This window comes from Camarhynchus parvulus, chromosome 7 (genome assembly GCF_901933205.1).
Source record: "Camarhynchus parvulus chromosome 7, STF_HiC, whole genome shotgun sequence".
NCBI classification, from domain to species: Eukaryota; Metazoa; Chordata; class Aves; order Passeriformes; family Thraupidae; genus Camarhynchus; species Camarhynchus parvulus.
This window is the reverse complement of record NC_044577.1, coordinates 14,890,978-14,914,149: the sequence shown is the minus strand read 5'-3', so window position 1 is coordinate 14,914,149 and position 23,172 is coordinate 14,890,978. Positions and strand designations below refer to the sequence as shown.

General features: G+C 36.4%; 1 protein-coding gene across 5 annotated transcripts in view; it reads right to left on the bottom strand.

Moving 5' to 3' along the window:
* Positions 1–23,172, bottom strand: part of ZNF385B (zinc finger protein 385B) — a 110,024-nt gene that overhangs the window by 19,063 nt on the left and 67,789 nt on the right. For 3 of the 5 annotated variants that reach the window (XM_030952831.1, XM_030952832.1, XM_030952833.1), the window contains exons 3-4: positions 15,201–15,311; positions 3,996–4,158 (exon numbers count right to left, since the gene is read on the bottom strand). In XM_030952831.1, coding sequence (XP_030808691.1) covers positions 3,996–4,158; positions 15,201–15,311 — 274 coding nt within the window. Of the gene's footprint in view, positions 1–3,995; positions 4,159–5,686; positions 5,816–15,200; positions 15,312–15,450; positions 15,539–23,172 lie in introns of those variants that run through there. The other 2 variants (XM_030952834.1, XM_030952835.1) reach the window with 2 other exon arrangements.

Here is a 23,172-nt window from a genome sequence, read left to right as displayed (position 1 = left end):
AGAAGTTTCCCTTATGTTTGACAGAACTTGACTCATGAGCTTTTTGCTATATTTTCTCTCCCCTGCTCATCTGAGGGTGGGAGTGGTAGATTGGTTTTGGTGGGCACCCGGCATCCAGCCAGGATCAACCCACCCCAGCAAGAGCAGCTCCCAGTGCTATTAACACAGCTGTTCTGTAACCACATCTCAAAGCAGCTATGCAAAAGCTTGCATGGTCACAGTAGTAACTTTCTAGCATCTAAAACTCTTATATAGCCATTACTGGACTTTTCCTGTGTGATTTGAGAAACTGTGTGGGAGACAGGTTATGGATATATATGTATATAGTCACACCATATGTGGCGATTTTTTCCTGTCTGCAGAGTGAATGGGGCAGGGTGGTGGTATTTACAAATACCAATAAATTTGTGTTTCCTGAACAGCAAGGACTTGTGAGCTTAGGCAATGAGATCACATAACAAACAAAGTCAGAGTGCAAACTTGTTGAGTTAAACACATTGCTACCCACTTAGGGTGCAGCCACCTGCATCATTCCTGCACTATGGCTTTATCATTAAATGTTTGCTGATGATCAATTTACAAATGCCATTTCCAAGTCACACTGCACTATTAACTGTAGCAGGGGAGAACTCTCTCTCACAATGTCATGCTCAGACTACAGTCAGGCCTTTCCATTTGGCTGAGGCCATTTTTGCCTGCAGGAACCCATGTCCTTCTGGAAATATCCCAAAAAACCTTAAAGATTAGTTTAACTTTTTTAGCTCTACCAGCAGCCACATTTCTCAGGCTGAAAGGAACAGCTGTAGAGAAGGCAGTGCAACATACATTTTGAAAAATAAGGGCTGGATGAATTTGTGTTTTGCCTTTGATAGATTCATCACTAGCTGAGCTAACAGTGAAATTATTTTTCCTATTAGTACTATAGTGGTGACATCTGACAAGTAAGTGTTTTAGACTTCATGCTATGTCTGACTCAAAGAACCCATGGCTCTGTAGCAAATTTAACCTGACATTTTAGTTCAATATTTAACAACTGTTCTGTCTGGAGAGCTCCAAATCATTCATCATTATCTCACTCAAAATGACAGTGCATCAGAAGGGGCGCTACTCATGCCTGTTGTGCCCCTTTATTAGCAGACCTACATAAGACAATAATTGCAGATTATCAGTTTACTGCAATGCTCCCTACCCTTTCTGCACTAATACCCGTGGAACTACAGCAGATACAAAAAGATCACAAGAACTTATAAACTTATAACTGTCTTCTCTGTTTAGCTTGTCTTTCTACTCTTCCATCCACTAGAAAAGGACACCAGAATCATTTACTACTTGATGAACATTTCTCAGGAACTCTCCAAAGTACAATGGCTAACAACAGTTTCCCAAGTGGTGGAATTTAATTCTCTTCCTTGATTTCATTTAGTTTATGTATTTCTAAAGCAATTTTTTTCAGATCTACAGCACACATACACACTTTCAACTGTCTCATACTGAACGCTGATTCCCTGGTCATTCAGGAGGTCAAGCAAAACATGTGGTAGCATCTTTCAGGATAGAGCATAAATCAGGACTTCTCTTCCACCTAGGTGCCAATTTTCATCAAACTTATAGGATTTATAGGACTTATTTATAGGATTAAAATCTCTACATCTTTTCTGCTGTTTATTTTTGCACACTAGGCAATATAGTAAAAATTGTGAAGGTGCAGTCAGAAAAAAAACAAATATAGGAATAGATGATATGACCATAAGTCTCATTTCCTCTGAAAATCAGGATAAAAAAAGAACACAAATACATGCATGAACTGAAATTCTTACTATTAGAGATACAAAGGAAAGTTTCGGAAGGAAAATGAAAATATTCCTAGAAAGTTAATATCTAGTACTAGCGGATTTCTCAGAGAATAAAAGCTGTGTTAAAAGATTCAGAAAAAATGGCATAAGTAAATTTTTTGGTCCAAAGCAAAAAACACAACCAAACAACAACAACAACAAAAAACCCAAAAAACCCCCAAAACAACAAAAAAACACACAACAGAAAAACAAAAAACCCAAAACACTACCCAATGACAACTTAGCGACTGCTTTAGTTTAGTTTTTTAAGCATTAAGGATATAAACACATGTCAAAGAATAGATGGGCAATAATATCTGAAAGGGAAACTGCAGCTGAACAAAACTATGGTTTCTTCCAAGTCAGATAAAACCCCTGATCTTCAAGTTGCTATCCATCTCTGTGATGAGCTTTCCATACAAATACTGAAAATCTGCTTCAAGTTCAGGTTTTTTCCTCCCAAACACCCCATCCTCAGTCTCCTGTACAGCAGTAAGGGGCTCTGAGGAGCCTACCCTCCACAGAGAATCCCACTGTTCTCCTGATGGGAAGAAAGTGTTCAACTAAATTGCCAGTGGGATTCATTTTTAACGTAGAAACAGTTGCAGTAGCGTAATCCAAAAGACACAGATGGTAATCTGTCTAATTTGTACAGAGTAATTAATAGCATAACAACACACTGTCAAAACAGGGCAATATAAAAAATATCAAGAGCAGGTTTCCCTTTTGACTGGTTGTATTGTTTTATCAAAAACTGAATGTAGATTTTAGATACACTGCAGAGGAAAGAAAAGAATAAATTCAATTCAGACCTCATAGTCTGGCAAAGGACACATGAAACAGCTCCAGAAGGTTTCTGGAAGAAAAAGATGCAGTTTGAAAAAGATGATGAAACTTTTGCTATCTGGACCTAAACATTTGGCATTGGAGAGTGAGGGCATTATAAAATTATGTTACCACAGATGAATTAACATGTTAAGTCCTCTAAAGTCTTAATTGATATTTTCCTTTGGCTATGGTCTGAGTTCTCACCATGTACACCTGGAGTAGTAACCTATCTTAAACAAAGCTATTTTCAATATTTCAGATAGTAAAAAATTTACTAAATATTTTAAACCTCTTTCTGTTCAATAGCCTACCTTATATTTAGATCAGTGGCATATTGCTACTGTTTTATAGTAGCATGTCTTGTTTACCTGAAGATGCTGCTTGAACTCAGCTCATCCCTCAAAAGTAAAATGTGATTTGCCAGGAAAATCAACCCAAAATTTGGTACCCATTGTCATTGTTAAGGAACCACAGATAGTTTTGAAGCTGCTGTAAAAACAGCAGGATGAGAAATAGTCACTGATACTTTTTTTGAGTTGGATTTTTTTTTGTCATTTTTTTTGCACATGTCAAAAAGCTGTTATTCACCTCATGGCACCTGAGTCAAGACCAGCTCTGGTGAAGAGGATAATAAATAACTCCCTAGGTAGAAGCAAATTTATCAGCAGTAGTCTACTGGACTGACAGTTGGGTAATCCACAGTAGGGGCCTTCTCTTGAATAACACTGTCAGCAAGTTCATGAAAGTCTCCTGTTTCATTCAGTAATACAACACTGAGAGCAGAAACTCAAGTAATTCTAGTGCTATTAGTGTTGCTGACCTTCCTCAGATTACTCATCTGGAGGGTAAAAAAATAAAAAAAAAATAAAAAAAAAGGAAAAAAGTGATGTTGAAGCACTAATGAGCTGTGAGTATCAGGAAATACCCAGGCCACAAGGCTTCACATTTCTGTAGGTGTGTTTTCCTATTAGCACAAGATTGTCTTATTCAGAAAGAAAGAATTTCTTATGAAGGTCTCTTGTGCTTCAGCTAAATATATACCCTCAGAATTCACACTCCACCCACATCCATCCACTATTGCCAAAAGAACATCCATACTTTTTAATAGTAAATTTCATAGCTTTTAAAAAAATACACTGTAGCATTCAGGGACACCAGTTGTTTCACAGGCATGAAATAGCAATTTGAGAGTATCATAACAAATCTATTCTGTACAAGCATAGTACAAAATAGTTTAGAAAAGACAAGTTATGGATCACTATCATGCAACCAAACTCTCTCATACAAACACAAAAAAAAGAGAAAGGATGTATAGAACAAAAAGTTTCCATTGACCTGATTTGTCAGAGATGCTGGCCGAGACTGGCGTGGTGGAGCAGCCCGTGTTAACCTTTGCGCTGTCCTTGGAAGAACCAGCTTTGGGCTTGTTTTTCGTTGCCTCTAGAGCTTTGACCTTCTTGGCATGTTTACTTCCTTTGTAGTGGGCCTCGGCCTGGCTCTACAAAGGAGAACAAATCAGGCTCACTTTTTTTTGCACTTGTATATAACACAATGGATGACAAGGCAGAAAAGTGACACTTTCAATAGTAGGCACCATATTATTCCACTTTAAAAATTTTAATAGATTTATACTAACACTTTTCATGGATGTAAGTTCTTATATATTCAAATGACAGGATATTAATGAATACTGCACGTTTTCAGTAACTTGGAAAAAGAGGCTTCAAGATTACATAAAGCTCTGTCACTCCTAATGTAATTCTTTACTTCTATAGCTCTTAAAGGTTTAATGAACTATATAAATGTAAACACATCCAATTCAGAAAGATGCTACTCAATTTTCATGTGGTGTTCCCTAGTCTTTATTACTTGCAGTTAGAAAGATGTACTGTGCTGAAACACGATTAAATAATCCATTTTTCCTTCTGTTTGATCTAGTACAGATATCATAAAATACTTTCACCTTCATACTAACAGTAACTGAGACAAATGAAAAAATATTACTTCACTATTAGACTAAAAAAACGGCTAAAATGAGGAAACACCATACCTGTAAACTTCAGTAGACCCAAGTACAACATAGAAAACTAAATACTTGCCAGTCTTGATTGCTTTATAAATTGCCTTGAATATTATTTTTTAAATACTAAGAAAATTGGAACCCGTAGGACTGGGAGAAGAGGAGCTTTTAAAAATTATTATTATTTATTTTGTCTTAATCTGCCCAAACAGAACAGTATAAATATGTACCGAAATGTTTACTTCACCTTTGCCTCAAAACTATCTCCAGAAACTAGGTCAGTGTTTTTGAAGTTGCACAGCTAAAACTAGACACATACATATCTGCCCATTTTTTTCAGGGATATTGAATCCTCTTCATTGTTCCTGACTCTATATAATCAGATGCCTTGAAAAATCAGGCCACTTTGTTAGAAGCAAAACTAAGGACTACATACCTAATACAAACTCCAAAGCTGGGAAATTTCAGCTAATGAATTTAAGTGTTTTTCTGGACTCAATAAATTAATTTACCAAATAATGGACAAGAAAAAAATCCTCTCCAAACCAGTCTGTTTTCATTACATTGTACTATTCAGCAATAGCTTTGCATTATTAATATTTCCAAACACAATTTTAAGACATTGTTTCAGGCATACCACTAGGTGCCTCTATTGAAGGGTACATATTAACCAAAGAAGTTAATATTGTTGTTTACTTCAAATTAAAAGACTCAGAGAAAGCATGCTTCTTCTAAACACATCTTGACACCTGGCATTTAAAGACATCAGTGCAAGTAAACTTTCAATATGTGTTCATGCAAAACCACATTCATTCTCTCTTGTCAATCAATTATCTACTACTCTATTCAGTTTGCTGTGTTAAATGAAGCGAGCCACGAAACAAGTCACATGCTTTTTATAAAGAGCAACTATAATATCTAAGGTGCTTGAACTCCACAAAGAGTGCTGCCATAATGAGGAAAATTGTTTTAAGACCAGCAGAAATGGGCATTACAATACAGTCACCTTGGGACAGCATGTAATAACAGCTTTATCATGTGGTAGAGTAGAAGTGAAGAGTAGAACAGCTGGAATGGGCAAGAGAACAGACAGCATGTTGGAGTCCTCACACAAGTAACTGGCACCATTAAACTGATGGAGAATTGTTGCTAAAATAGAGGAGTGAAGTTCTTACACACCAGAACTTCTTAAGTGATTTTACAGCCCACGAAACAGCGCTTTCCATCTCAGAAGGACAGTGTAGGTTGTTGCGGGTGCATCTTTCCTTTCACAGGAGATTTTAGTAAGCAAGCATTCAGTAAGAAAGGCTGCTAGATTAGTTTTATTTTGAATTCCTCTGAAAGTGAGATGTCTTTTAAAAACGTTATAATAAAACAGCAAAGAGTTTACTCACCAATTGCTATTAAAATATTTCTTGATTTTAAAACCTTTGAAATATTAACACGCATACAACCACAATTTAAGGATTATAAAGAAACAACTAACCAGCTATACCACTAGTACTATGTGCACTACTTAAAGGGACACTTGTCAACTTCTGGTCGGATCTGTCCAGTTCTGAATGCGGGCAGAGGAGCACAGTCCTGTTTTTGCCCTGCTATGCCAATGTGCCTTATGAGGCACAGGAGTCCCATCCTGTCTCTCTCCACCTTTGCTGGGTTTTATCCATTTCTCTTAAGCTTTGCAGTTGTGACATGATGCACCAGAAGGGTGTTTTCCACCAACAGAATTCAATAAACTATGCACACATTGCCGTGTACAAAAAATGGAACTAAAAAGTGGGGTGAATAGATACCCTTTCCGTTCCAATAGTTTTAAATTTAGTAATAGCAAGTACAAGATTGTCCACTCAAGCATCCTCAAGTTGATGATGTCCCTTTAAATATTTGAACTCTATGCTCCGCGCATATGTGTGCTGTTGATAGGATCATCTGCTGCCTGAGGCCAAAGCTATGACGTAAGAGACATAAATGCACTCAAGAGAAAGACTTAGTAAGTCAATTGCTTGATAATAAGCCTTTCTGCTGATATTTGCAATAATAATGCCTGCAATATCAGTGATAACCTACTACAGTTTTTGATTCCCTTCATTCAATCCTCATATAGTGTACAAGAGACCTGTTGAGAACAAACAAGCCCAGGCAGAATTAAAATTAAGATCGCCATAACAACAAGCAAAGCCTCACAGAAACATGGTGATTGTACTAATTTTAAAGCTTTCCAATTATCATAATCTATCAAATTCACAGCTGTACATTATAAGGCCAAAAAGTATTGCTGTGACCAATCTAAGCAGGGGTTTGGAAATGCCATCCTTCTCCAATATTGTTGAAACTAGACCACACTCCTTTGGGGGCAGGTGGGATTCTCCAGGCTGGATTTTAAAGTAGTTAAGGGACGCAAAAGTCTACCTTTAAAAAATTGTTTCAGTGCCTCACTTTGTCAGTTAAGTAGATAGTATTTGTTTCTACATTGACTTTGTCAAGTTTCAGTTCCAGGGGCTGGATATTGCTAAATCTTTGGTTTTTAGACTTTCTCAACCCATCTCAGTTCTGTGAATAGAAACACAGATACTCTTTCCAAGCACAAGCTAGGGGAGCACTCCTTAAAGTATGGAAGCAATCTTTCTTAACCACATAAGCACTATTTTCTAGTTCTTTCAGATACACTTGAAGTTCAGAGTTTGCCTTTTAAGCACTGTGGGATAAATAATTTGATTCAGCTGCCCTTTGGTAACTGAAATGCTGTATTATATTACCATGCTACGTAAACCTTTGGAGTTTCCTGGAGTCATAGCAAGCAAAAGGAAAAAGGTCAGCTGGGGTAATCTGAAACTGGAACTCAAGGTCTGATTATTACTGATACCAATTATTTTGATTATTAATCTCCTGATCATTAATAACTCTAATTTTATAAAATGTTTGTAAAAGTACCATATTCAAGGTAAATTTATTTGTTCCAAGTCTCACTTAAAACTTGCTTATGACACAAATACATCATTAGAGCAGAAGCTATGAGCTTTGTATATCCTTGAAACACTAGATTTATCTTTGAAATAAGCCACGATATATACAATTTTCATTTTTAGTTAAGGCAAGAAGCTGAAAATTTGTTTTCATTTGCTCTGGTAATCCATAGGAAGTTGTGTACACATAGGTTTCAAAATTCATGTGCATAAAAGAAAGATACTTTACCAGTTTTAATATAAACAGCCACTAAAATACAAAGTTAACTTCAGAGCAAATATCTTTGGGATACAATATTTTAAATGAATACCGAAGGTACTTTTTGATCATAATTAAGTACAACTAATTCATGCAAATTGTTTATCAGAAAAAAAAAATATGTAAGAAAAAGAATTAGGAGAAACCAAAATGAAAATCTGTTAACTCAAAATGTCTTTCTATACTCCTGTACTATAATGATTTTAATTGCAAAATACTTTATTCCAGTGTAAACAGCTGCATTTACTGTAGGGATTAATTCATTTGACAGTAAAATAATTTATCTGTGCCACAATTCAACATTATTAAAATATTTATTTTTCATTTCAAAAGTATTATGTTACATCTATTGCTTACATAGCTGGTATTAAACCTCACCATTGAATTAACATTATTAAAATTTTGAAATTAAATGCATAATAGGTTAGAAGGACACTTTTTGAGAAAGTGGAATAAGAAAAGATTTCTATGAAAGAACTCCTTAACTGAACGGAAAGTTAAATTTTTAATTGAATCTGACTCTGACTGTGATCTACTAGCTTGATATATATATATACATTGTAACATTTTAAAAAACAACCTGCGTATTTATTAGACAGCAAAGAAGGTCATCAAGTACTGGCTAGTAAGGTTTAAGGAACAAGAAATGCTTTAAGCTGCCATAAATGAGACGTTATGAATCAGAATGTAAAAAATACCTTTGTGCTAACAGGCCAAATTCCAAAACAGTGTTTATGCATTTGTCTGGCATTATTTTTTGATAAATGGGATGCATATTTTATAACACTAAAAAAATATGTCTAGATATTTTTAAGACCATGGCTTAGTGAATAGCTGTATTTTAATTGTTGCAAATAATTAAGAATATAATTGACAGACAAATAACCATGTAATTTTTCCCCATAATTTTTCTAATTTATACACCTTAAAATTTATACACCTTAGTCCTATCCACAGTCTTTTGGTACCAATTAAATACCTCTAACCAATCAAACTTTATGAATGTTTTAATTTTTAAAGAAAGTCCCTATGTCATAAGGATTAATAACTTGGCTGTAACAAAGAATAGCTTTTTCCGCTCTTAAAAGTTATACAAATGCAATATTGTATTTAAAATTGCTACTTGTAACTACAAATTATTAAATTTGAAATCCAAGCAGGATGTTAAACTGTATGACTATATACAATAGCCTTATATACTGGACTGCATTTAATAAAAATCAAGCATGTAACATGCTTTTGAAATTGAATGTCAATTATATTAGCCATTTGTAGTGCTTAAAACAACTTCAGTAGCTTTACTTTGTAGAAAGTCAAAAATGTTTATAGATCTGCATATATTGAAAAGATCTAGAAAATCAGGAAACAGGTAGATCATATGGATTCATTAATAGCAGTATTACCTTTAAAAAAACTCAACTACAGGCAAGACTGTAGCACAAAAGCTAACAGAATATTCCCCATCAGAGCAATGACTGACAGTGTATTTGAAATCCACAGGATTCATTTTGACAGTTCTCCAGTGACTGAGTTTTAGAATCCACTTGCGATGTGAATGACTAATTAACTGAATTTATTGCTACACAAAGAAACATTAACCTGATGAAAGGCTTGAGTAAGTCTAAAGGTTCAGTGTATATGTGTGTGAGATCAAGATTTTTTATAGGCTTATTCAAGGGCAGCTGAAGTAGCCCTTCATTAGGTCTTCATGGAAATAAGACAATTGTACCATCAACTCCATCTGAATGCTTGAATCTGCTACCATATCATCCAGTCTAGTTATTAACATATACAATTAAATATATGTAGATCTGCATGGACAGAAAGAAGGAGAAATGCAGAAATAAAAGGGGGCTCTGAAGCAGCCATGTGGGAAAAGCTGGTTCACGCCTTGAGTGCGCAATATCAGTTGAGTGCTACAACTAAATGGAATTGAAAAAGGTGGCTCACAGCTCCTATTTCTTCTCCCTTGCTACTGCACCTTCCTAAAGCAGGAATTCCATCCTGGATGGGAAATGGTCGCAACAGCAATTCTAACTCTAATGTGCTGCCCAGTGAAGTGGGGCAGTCACTATCCCTGAAACTGTTTAAAAACCACCTGGGCGCTGCACTTGGGGATATGGTTTAGTGGTGAACATGGTGGTGGCTGGACTGGATTATCTGAAAGGTCTTTTTCACCCTCAACGATTCTGTCTCAAATCCTCTGTTCATTTCTTGTTGATAAATTGGTAATCTCTAATGAAAAATATCTTGTTGAAAATACCACAAAAATCTCTGCCAGCAACAGTTCAATCATGGAAAATTAAACCACTGAAAGACTGAACAGATACATAATAATCCTGAAGACTTCCATTCTGTTATGGAGTACTTATAAAGACGAGTTTTTTCATGCATATCATAAAAAAATTTTACATAAATTCAAGTTTAAAAAATGTCCTAAATATATTCATAAATTATATTGTAGAAAGAATAAATGTGTTCCTGCCCACTTTTATACATCAAGTTGGTTACAATGGCAGTGGTCCTGGTAGAGAAGGAAACTAACTGTGTAAGACAGGAGCAGAGAGGTATTTATGTTTGTAAAATATTGTTATTTTAATTCACAGCAGATCCTAAACTAGAAAGCTCTCTTAATGGTAAGATATCTACAAAATGTTTGATCACTTAGTTTATCTGTTAGAACTATTCTGTAAGAGTACGCACATTTATTTGAGTATATAAATTATGAAGAATTTTGACAAGAATCATAACTCTAATAAAAATTACATAATAAATTAGGAAATAGTGTTGAAAAATATAGCTTTATCTCACTTGTTATTAATAATAGATGTAATTGAAGAAATCTGCAAACCTGGCATGTTCATACATTTTTTATACCAAAGGTATGCATTAGTTTATCAATTCCATCTTTACAAATGTCTAAAACCTAATTTCTCAAAATAGTAGGTAGATTATTATTGAAAAGAACATGGAAAAACCAAGGAGCTGTGAAAATACCAACCATGTCGTAAGAAGTCAACTCATATTTAAAATACCTTACCAAACTTAGTTAAAAGCTCCATTAAATAGCTGTTATTTGAACAGAACTTCCATCATGTTATAACCCTGCACCCTATAATCATGCGGTATTTCTGTCATGTTGGAGCTAACAACTTTCATCATTTTGTCAGTTCTGTCTACAAAACAGAAAATTACCTTCACAAGTTCCTGAGATTTATGCTTTTAATTACCTCCTATCTGCTTCACTACCCTCCATACCCAAAGAATCAATATAGCCTTATAAATAAGAAAAATGTAAAATGTTTGACAGAAGACAATGACAGTCTGTACATTTTTATGTGATGCTATTGATTATTTTGTTTTTTATCCTTTTGACAGCATGAATGATTTATTTAAATCTGTAAAGTCAACTTTTGCTAATACTTGGCTAAACTTAAAAAATTTGCCTTCCGGCTTTCTAGAAAGATGAACTCTGTCATCACATCATCTTTATTAGCTTCAAACACATTCAACAATAAGATGACCTTCATTGTCTCTTAATGCCAAATTATTAGATCTGCTTTTCTGGTTTGACTCAAGGTGTTTCCTCCTGCTTCTCGAGTCATCTCTTGATTTTTGAGATGAAACCAAAAATCAGGGCTGACTTGCAGTCATCACCCACACAGCAACACACTGTACAAACTCAAGTTTATTTTCAATCCAATTATTCCCTATGGACAAGACAGTGCATACCAGGCTGTAGCACAGCCAAAGACATTGCTGTAAGAAATAAAGTGTGCAGAGGGAAGTAGACATTTTTGCTTATTTTAGGCATGGATCAACAGATGAAAAAATCTGTTTACAGAAAGGACACCTCCAAACAAAAATCAGAACAATAACATATGGACTGCCCGGCATCATAGGTTTGCAAGTTTGGATATAGAGCAGCCTGGTTGCTGGAAAAAGTGATTAGATTAGAACTGGCTTTACTGTATAGTACCTAAGCTCCTAAAAGTCTGTAGACTGTCACAGAATCCTTTGGGTTGGAAAGGGCCTTTGAGAGCAACTTCAAATGTTAACTCAGCACTGCCATGTTCACCACTAAAACATGTCCCTACACATCCTTTAAATACCTCCATGGGATGGTGACTCCACCAGTTCCCTGGACAGTCTGTTCCAGTGTTTGACCACTTCCTTCTGATGAAGAAACTTCTCCTAATATCCAATCTAAGCCTTCCCTGGACCAACTTGAAGCAGTTTTTTCTCATCCTATCACTTGTTTCCTGGAAAAGAGACTGACTACCTCAGGTAGGCATAGAAAGTGATAAGGTAACCCCTGAGCCTCCTTTTCTCCAGGCTAAACAACCCTAAAAACCTCAAGACTAAACAATAAAATAAAATAATGAGGGAGAAGAGCAGAGAAACTACTTGAACACAAGGTAATGATTCAGATAAGGAGAAAAGAGCAATTCTGCAGAAACCAAACAAATCCTTCCAACTACAACTCACTTTTCCCTTATGGCTGCAAGCTGCAGTGTCAGATGCCATAACAGAACAGACATCTTGGGGCAAAGCTCTACAGCTGCTGGAGACTTATTGCCACACACCAGCTGAGGAAATAGACAACCTCCAGTTTGACCAAAATACAGCTGAAAATATTAAAAAAGGACAGGCAGAGTATGATGGTGAATGTCTGTAAGTATGAGTCAAATACTATAATTTCTTTTTTTACAAGAGGAGAGGCATATCAAGTTAAGACTAGATAAAATTGAAAATTTGTACACAAAGGTTTGTACACAAAGCATGTCACATGGTGGAACTGATATGAAATATTCAGCAGTTACAAGGTTCAGACCTACATGACTCCCTTCTTCCCCAGTCAGAAAACAAAGGATAGATTGTAAAGATTATTCCATGCCCTAAGCATAATTTCACATTATTTTTGGTCCAAAGTGACCAAAACCAAAAATACATGCAGAGTCCAGATTTTTATTTCTGCGCAGGAGTTTCAACAAGCTAAGAAAGAACTGTGAGTCTGCAGAGCTTGGCTGAAACCCCACTACCAGTGAAATGACACAATACAGTGAAATTTACCTCAGTGAAATGATGATAATGCCAATTACGGAGAGGGCGGAGGTGTCTATTTGGATAGGTGAGAATAAACATCCAATAAGATAGGATCTCACTCTCAGGAAAATAAGATGCTCATATAAATAATTCTTTAGATTAAATGACTGAACATGAAGAAAAATTTAAAATCTTATTTCTCAGGAGAATCTAAATAATGCAATGAAAGGCTAGAAAGCTTTTGAAATAGAAGTACTACACTATGAAGACTCATTCTCCAAATATTCCTGGATGCTGAGGTTATGAAACAATTGTGCAATTAGATTTATATTTAAGTATCTTCTGGTATTCATAACACTGTTATAACCTTAGCACTTTCCAAAATCAAATTTCTATGTTGTTTGTGGATGCCCTGGTAAACTAAACTGCTATAGAAAGTAAGGTGCTGCATTCTAGCATGTAAAGTATCACAGTCACAGTTCTTCATCCTTTCTTACAACCATTCATTTCAAAAGGATGATGATATTTTCTAGTAACTACAACTGAATATATTCATCAAATTTAGGAAGAAAGATCACACCACCCTATTGAATACATCTGGCCCAGAAGAAGAAGTGTAGTTATTAGTTTGAAATACTTTTGCAATGCCACTATTTAAAGCAGAATATGATGTGCACTTCTTGTTTTACTTTGTAAGTCTAGACAGGAGAAATTGCTTGGTTGACAGAAGCACAAAATGATATAACATATCAGCTCTTTTTTTGTTTGTTTGTTTCAAACCACTTAGTTGTGGTTCAATTTATCTGCCTGAAGTGCTGTTTGTCCACCTGAACATCAGCACAGAGTGACTCCTCTGGAACAGGTCCCATCATCAGGGGGATCCTGACCTCAAGAGGAGATGGAAGAGTGAGGGCAGCCCGAGTCATGCCACTGGTGATGAATCCACCTCAGAAACAAGATCCATGAAGACAAAGAAAATTTTAAAAAATATTATTGGTTCCTTGATTTAATCAGTAAAAGGACATACCTGGACCAAGTATCAGAGCAGAAAAGATTTTTTTCCCTTAAATCTTAACCTTAAAGTAGAAAGACAAGCAGACTAAATTTAAAGTAATGACTTCTGAGATCAGTTAACTAAGCAGATATTGTCACTTCAAAGGAAGTTTAATAAGCTTGTCAAACGATGACATATTTAGAAATCAATTTGAAGCTGAGATAGCACTGCTTCAAAATCCTTACCAGCCTAGACAAGAAAGGCAAACTGGGGAAAATACTTCACAAGACGTTTTTCAAAGTGCAATGTTAGAGGCAGAGAAAACCAGGGTAATGGGTATGGGTGCTTTACTGCAAACCTCTAGGAGCACAAAATACTCAAAGGCTTTGGAGGAGGTGCCTGCAAACTGTTTCTGAGACAAAAATTATGAGAGAAAAATATATAATACGAACATATCACTTCAGGATTTATTCTTGAGATTTTCTTGAGATTTTCAATTCCCTTAAGATTAAAAAAAAACTGAGAATTTGAGTTTATTTTTATTAATTCAATGACATTAGTAATAGTTTCCAAGAACAAATACATACTCCTTAACTGTCAAAAGTTATAATCCTCTTAGATGTAGTTTCCTTGAATTTCTTTGATTTTCAAGCTACTTAGGAAGAAACATTAAATGGCTATATATTTTAAAAAAACACCAGTGTACTCTTTTGTAATGATTTTTTTTAAATTAACCTCCACAACACAGTTTCTTTGAATTTCTCATACTCAAAATGACAGGTAGAACTAAGTGTTTATATTTATTATAAATGAAAGTTTTTGGAAGAGTGACTTCATTCAGAAATTGAAAGACATATCAGCAAGGACATACAAACAACAAGAAAAAGCTATTTCTTCTGGAAGAAAATCAAATATGACCTGGAGAACTCACTGGGAAGCTTTTCTGCTTCACCTCCTTTTTTTCAAGGAAAAAAACTCAGGCAAACATTTCTTTTTGCAATACCTGTCAAAGGTTATTGTACCATCAAGTGGGATATCACCTATGGACATGGCATTGGATATCATCCCAGAGCTATCCAAGAAAATTAAGAGTTCATGCTCTATGGACTTCTGCCTCTGAGTGGACAAAAAACCCACCAGGCTGAGCAGAATGCTGGTAGGACTGGAATGATTTATTTGGGAAAAAGAGATTTAGATTAATTATACCTAATACACCAAATAAAAAAAAAAAAGGAAGAAAATTGGCAATACTCACATCAGAGTTAAAACGAAGCTGGCAGACGTTACAGGAAATGACTTGCTTCTTCTTTGGGGGAATGGACACTCCAAATGTATGGTTTATGACTGCTTTTTGCACAGGATCCATCTGGAGAACAAACAATAACCAATTTACAAGTTTTCTGGGTGATAAACAGTACAGAAGAAAAATTTAAAAAACCAAAAAAACACTTCCAGCAGAAAGCTTTTTTTTAGATAAACAGGAGAAATATGATTCCAGCCCTCACAATGATTAGATTTAGCACAGGCTAGGGAATTGGTAGCATGCCAAAGCTGATGAGGAAAATGCAGCTTCATTGTTGCTGTCATCCCCAGGTTACTAAATAGTTCTTTCCCCAACCCTGCACATCTTCTGGGCTGCAGGGCCCCCTACCACACCTGAGTTGCAAATAAAAGCCCTCCCCTATCACCCAATGCCCCAGTAGACATATTACAGAAGCCACTTTTGCATCCTGACAAGTTACTGTCATTTATTTCTATGTGCTTTCCTTTGAGTGATAAATATTAGTACTTATTTCAAAAATATTCTCCCCTGGAGGTATCTTTGTGAAAGGAGGTCCTTTGCAGGCTCTGTTACAAATACCACTTGTCGGGAAAAGAAGTTGCAATCCCCAAGCACTTCCATGCAGAACTGATGAGTGACAGAGCCCATGGGAAGGCTGAAGTTTGGAGGAACATGAAGGGAGTGTTTGTACCAGGAAAGTCAGCATGCTTCAGAAAACATTTTAACACTGTAAGAAATGTGAGATAAGGGAAAAATCTGAATATATTACTCCCAAATTTGACTGAACCTTTTCAGGAACTCAGAACTGATTACATCTTTGCTAAGTATCAGGACTGCTGTTGATCACAAATATGCTCAGGATCACAGAGCACTCTGGGCAATGACACAGGGTGCTCAGAAAACAGAGTTTAGAACTGTTACTGTAATGAGGCCTCAGTCCTAACATGTCATTCTTCCTGATGTGACATGAATACAGATTAAAATTCATTTCCTGATGCAAAAATACTCAAACCAAATTTTCTAATTAAAGAAAAGCAGAATATTTGGTTTGGTCTCACAACTGAATCTACTCTCAGCATGATGTTGAACCAGATGACATCTGAGACCCCTTTCAACACAAATGATCCTATGAGCATATGTGTGGTCCCTCATCCTTATCTAAGATAAACAATAGATTCTGAAAAGGAGAGGGGGAAAAATGGAAGTTTACAACAACAGATAAGTGCTTATTTCTCCATTTTGTTTCTAAACCAGTTCAGAAGAAAATAATTTTAGTTTTTATAAAGTTAGATTTTTCTGAAGCTTGCTTTGCAACCACAGTGATATTTTTTCCTTTACCCTTTACAGTACTATTGGAAGAAACAACACAAGTGATACACAAGACACACTTGGTACTAAGCCAACTTGCAAAAGGACGAGAGAACAGCTGAAATAACTGATCCACTGAAGAATTAGAACAGGAAATTACCTGCTTCTAAACTTTCTAAATGTGAAGATAATGACATTAATTTTGCCTTAGTACAAATTTTAAGCTTCCAGAGAAGCCTGCACTATTGAGGATTTTCTGCACATATATGTGCACACAAAAAAACAAATTCAAGAAAAGCATACTGCACTGTATCTGCCTAGATATTCCCCAAATATATTACCTAACATTAAACACATTTTTTTTTTGGACAATGGCTACATATGTTTCTTGCTGCATTCATTTTAAACCAAATGCATGATTTTGTAAATGGCATTAGTGATAAATTTTCCAGAGAGGTAATTTAATACTTATCTTCTGCCACTAAATACTGTAGTTCATTGCCATAGGGGTACCAGGTGACAGTACAAAAGTAAAACCACTTCATCTGGGATGACCTACTAAATTATTTAATGATGCATTGTTGTTACAATGAATTGTGACAAAATTGAAAAAAAAACCCTGAAATAAATGCCCTTGTTACCTGTTTCTTCTATTTCTAGGACATAGTGAGAGTTCAAAGTCTAAAATCTTAAAACACAACCGAAAAACCCCTCTTTTTCTGACTTGTACCATTTATGGCATCGCCCTACATAGTATATCAAAATTATACATGCAGATTAAAAGCTTTTTGAGTATCCACTTTATAATAGATATGACAATCAATATATATTATTACATTTATTATACATGTTAAAATATTGATGTATTATTAGGAAAGAGTTGGCTGGATTTTTTCTTAAATAGAAAATATTTTTTACGTTTCAACTTAAATACTAGGTGTTAATCAATTAATCTAGAAGAAAAGAGTAACGTTCAAAAGTACCTCAACCATTTGGAGTGTCTGAGATCGGTGAAAAGAAACAGCAAAAATACCCACAAGTGTCTGCAGTCCCGTTTAAAACAAGGTACAAAGGGAAGAAGCAGTGATCAATGACTCCTCTGTGCACTCCAAATAACAATCCACAGAGCTAGCGTGAGGCGAGGCACTTCACAACCACACCATGCAGCCTGTGCACAACCTCCAGCTTCAAACAGATGCAGCAGCACAAGAACAAAAATCCACGAAAATAATACAGCTCGTGCTGTCTCCAGAAAGTACCACTTGTGATCCCCAGGGGAGTGGGTAATGATCCCTCCCAAACCGGAGCCCTGCATGCAAGCTGGTCACGATTAGAATTCAAGAAGTGCAACATTAACAATTAATACACTTTAAATATGGCAGAAACTGGGGTGGATTACAGCATGCTGGAAAAATAAAATAGCATCTCTCTGTTAGAAGATTAATGCTGCAGGGTAAACTGATCTTAGATCCCTACACAAAATTATCCTCTTCACTGCAGGGAGGGAGGGAGGGAGTAGGAAAGAGGGTGAGAATTATTTGTTGAGGTATTTATTAGGAAATGACGTAGCATAGTTTGCCCAGTGGGGAGCAGCAGTATTTAAGAACCAGACCTATAAAACAAAATAGTAACAGAAGCTAACAGCTACCACAAACGCAAATAAAAATTTGCACTATGCTGTTTATGCTACAGGGGGATTTAACAAAGCAACTAATAGTGCTCTGGTAGACATAACTAGGTTTAACAACCTGTTAGTATTGTTCTCCTATTTTAACTGGTTTAATAAAAAGTTAAATTTAAAAATGTCTTTCCAAGAAAGTTGAAGACACCATCTTTTTTGCAATGAGTCTCGTTAAAACCACTCAAACTATTGAAGTGAGCAAGGATTAAGAGAATTCTGACAGAAATACTCTATACCTACTGAAATTGCAACAAGAACTTTAAAGGCATCTAGAAAATACAAGTGCAGCAAGAGACAGGACAGAACAGGGGCAGCACAGACATTGTATTTCCTACTGCTTTTTAAATATTTTCCCACCAAAAAATTTCCAGAGTCAGGAGTTTTCTGTGTATTTGATAAATTCCAGTGACTTTGTCTTGCATAGTAACCCCTGAAACTGATGCAAACCAGTTTGCACTCTTTGCATATACTTTCAATGCCTACAGTCCTCAGTGCCAAGAAATCATTTTTGTTTAAATATACTTTCATAAAATTCAATTTTATAAGTTCTATACCACATCCTGAGTTATCTTTGTGCCACTCAGTCATTCTGTGTATGGAAATCATTCCATTCCTTTCTACATTCTTGTTGCCCACCTCAATTCTACCAAAAAATCAACTAATTGAATTAAATATATTGAAGATATGGACAGGAACCATATAAAAGACTCTGGGTAGGTCAGTATTGAACTCTGAGCTGATGTTTTCAAGGAACCACTAATAATAAACCTGAGCTCTCACTCCCAAGTCTTGATAGCCAATTCCTAGTACACTACTTTGTATGTCAAGTTTTGTGAATTTTGACTTCCATGTGCCTCACTTTAGGAATATCTAGATGTAACTTCACCAACCACTATTGCCTGGCTTGTCAGTCTCATCAAGGTCTTTAACAATTTTTGTTGTCCTTCTTAGTCCTCACTACCTTGGAGAACTTTGCCAATAGCAAATTTCCTCAGCTCACTTACCTCCCAAGCAACTTTTTGTCATGCAAGAGTCTTCTTATGCCAATTTAGTTTTCTTAAAGAATCTTTGCCAAGCGGTTTTGTGAAAAACCTTGTTTTTCAGTAATTCAGACTAGGTAGATTTAAACATCCTTATTCACATGTTTGTTGACTGCTATAAACAGGCTTATAAAGAAGAATTTACCTTTAGAAAGGAATTATGCTGACAATTTACAGGCAGTTTACAGGATGAGGTACAATAATGTTCTTATTGAGGTACCTGTTCATTTGCCTGGTAAAAAGCCTTCCCCCTTTCATTTTCCATGGAATGGGTTTTAAAAACTTGCATCATATTTGCCACCTTTTAGTCCTCAGGTACAAAGCCAGTTTTATATGAGCAGTTACATCTTATCATCAAAAATGCAAGAATTTAGTCCTTGAATTCTCTTACCATTCTTGCTACCAGAAACTCTCCCTGCCCTGCTGTGTATCATGGTACCACAGATGCTTCTGGTGCCTCCTGGGAAAGGAACCAGACTACAAAGAGACATGAAAATAGGCACAGGAAGAAGTGTAAAAAAAATGTGTTGGGAGAAGTTGATTGGTGAAACCAAAGCTCTGGTTATTTTGGAAGATCTCTTTATATACAGCAGACTGTACAAACACCAGTTTGTGAGCCTCAGAAATAAACTGCAATGATCCTGAGGAGAGGTAAGTAACAGCAGCATAACCTTAAACCTGAGTAAGGTTTAAAATTGTGCTTGGCAATGAATGTCCGGTTACCTCTTATCATGATGTAACTCTTGGGTCAAATATAGAGTTAACTGTTAGACAAGCTTTTGTAAACATAATATAGATAGTGGGGATAAGAAATGTAACTCAGTATCCCTTAACCACCAGGTATAATAAGCGTCTGAAGAACACAGAGAGCGGCCTTCAGCATACTATGTTGGTTTGCTCTGATAAATAAAAGTTTTAAACCATATGCGGAACAAACTGACAATATAATCCAGTATTTCCCTCCAGAAAAAAACACTGGCATATACAAATTACCAGTGGAACATCTAAATTAAGTTCTGTAACTCCCTGTGTGTTTGAGCTCCAGTTGTTATGAAAGCCAAGTACACTGCCACTGTGGAGAATGATCATACACAGAACCTTATCATAAATTCTGCCAGATATACACAGCCCCCTACCATAACTGTACATATTACAATGACTGAAAGAGTGACAGAAGTGAATACACATACTCAGCAAAGCACATACTTAAAATGCCCAGCATTAAAATCAGAAACATTAACATTGCGATGTAATGCTTGGCATGCTTGGCCAACACAAACCAGCAAAAATCTGTTCTCTCCACATTTGTGCTGCTTTTGTTCCAACAGGGAACATATTTCTCGTTTGACTAATTCTAGGCATAATTTAGTGTTCAAGTCACTGCAATTCTGTCACACATTTCATTGTTTATTTTGCATCTGGAACACGTGTGCCAGCTCTACTGATGGAGCTCCCCCTGAAGGGAGGTTGTAGCAAGGGAGTGTCAATATCTTTTCCCAGGTAACAAGTGACAGGACAAGAGGAAATATCCTCAAGTTGTACAAAGGGAGGCTTAGCCTGGATATTAGGAGAAATGTATTACTGAAAGGGTTATCAAGCATTGCAACAGTGCCCAGGGAAATGGTGGAGCCTCCATCCCTGGAGATATTAAGAAGACATGTACATGTGGCACTGAGGGATATGGCTCACTTGTGAATTTGGCAGTGCTGCCTTAACGGCTGAACACAATGATCTTCAGGGTCTTTTCCAACATAAATCACTCTGTGATGTGAACAACTTTCTTTTCTTGCAGGAAAGCCATCAATATTCCCTGTGCATCAGCTCTCCTTGAGTAGCACACAGTGTCTCCAGAGATGTATTTCTGTAGTGTGAGCCTGGAGCTCTCTAAACACTGCCTTCCTATACCTCTGTCTCTATGCTCTTCACAACGTTTTGGGGGTTCTAAAAAAACAGGCAGATGTAAATAGCCAGTAACCAAACCAGGGGTGACTCCAATTCTCAGCAGCTGATTTGGAGACTTCTGCAAATACTTCATTGAACAAAAAGAATAATTAACTTACAATATTATTGAGGTTTTTTTTACTGCAGTCCTGTGGTCTAGCTGAGGGTTGCTTGAATCACCTTTTTTTTTTTTTTTTAAGGAGGCTCTCAATGTACTTACACATAGCACATTTGCACAAAGCATGAAATCTGGATCTCAGGGAAATCAAACCCAACCATACTCAGGTTACAGAAAGTCCATTATTTTACTTTTTCTTTTTAAAATGCTGAGTAGATGCCTCCCCAAGTGCAGTAAAGCAAGCATCCACTAAGAAAGAGCTCAGACCACAGGGACTAACATCTCCCTTCCCTTACACATGATTCCTAAAATACAACAACAACATTGTACTCTGAGGGCAAATCTCTCTGAATGCAACTTCTCACTGTGTTTGTGTGTCCCCTCAATTTGGCAGCAAGCTCCAACCTCCCCAAGGAAAACAGTGGCTGTGATAGCTGGGACATCCACACACTACTACTAGTCAGTGTAATCAGCAGGAAGCATCTTTAAAAAACCCAAAAGTCTTGCTATAAATCACTTGTTAGCATCAGATACTACAGCTATCCACGAAACGTTGCTGAAATAAGAGTGAGTACTGAAAATAAAAAAGGAAAGAGACACCTTTGGTGTTTACTCTTCTACTTCAATTTTAGTACGAGACAACTTAAAGGACACACAGAGCTGGAAACAACTTTTATATCTTAAAAGAAGTATTAGAAATACTAATAAATTCAGCTTCCTCATTTCTCCTTTTAGATTAAGGCTCAGCTAATTTTGCTTTTGCAAATTCCACATTATTTCTGTTAACAGAGTTGCAGGGCTATGTCCCTGGACTTCAGAGACCAGTTTTCCATCTCCACCTCCTAAGCAACTAAATTTCTCTCCCTGCATTTTTATATTCAATCCTATGGTATAATATGCAGAGCCTCTGGGTGTGCTATCCTCTTGCATGTTCCCCCTTTAAAGTAAAGTTTGCATGGAAAAATGAAAAAGAGGCTGATTCTCTTTGTGTGCCTGTATTCACAATCACACACAACACCGAAAGGGACTTCTGAAGTGATTTACAGATTTGGGTTAGGCCAGAGGGAATCATTACAACTGATTTCCTGAAAAATTTATGACATAATTTCATTCACTGAAAAGGTTCAGCCCTTCCTATTACAAAGTCCAATAATTTGTGGTCAATCAGAGCCTAAATTTTAGGAAAAAAACCCATCTCAACAGCTTGATTTAAAAATTTCCAAACAAGTTAATTTACATGACTGTGGAAGTAATAACTTCCATAGTTATTATAAGCCCCTCAATCTAGTTGTGCTTCTCTGTTAAAGGTCACTCAAATACCTTCTGTATAGTGCAGGCACTCACACACTGCAATCATGCCAGCTCTTAACCTTCCCTTTGATAAACCAAACTCCTTAAGCTGCTCACAGTAAAAACCTTGATAGTTTGCTAGCCTTTCTAGCCTTTCTCCAACTCCTCTGCAGATTTTCAATACTCCACTGAAGCCCAGGTTCTGAAAGTCAGAACGCATGCTCAGATATACTTTCTCTTTCGCTACCTAATTACATCCTTTCTGTTTTAACAAGAAATGCATTCATCATCTTTCCTCAGCATCGACTTGGGAAGCAGAGCCCTAAATCTTTACTGACATGCACATATATACCTCCTGTGTGCTAGCACAAGCAATTTCACCATCACACATCATTCTCTCTCTCAGGATGTTTTCTGACCCAGCCTCATAGAGGGCTAAAACAGCAGCACACTGGGAGCCTTATGTTGAAGCAGTGACTGCTTTCAGTAAGGTTTGCACGTAGGAATTTGCAAACCATTGTCAGACCAAGATCAGGAGGCTACTCATGAATCCCAGTCTTCTTTCTC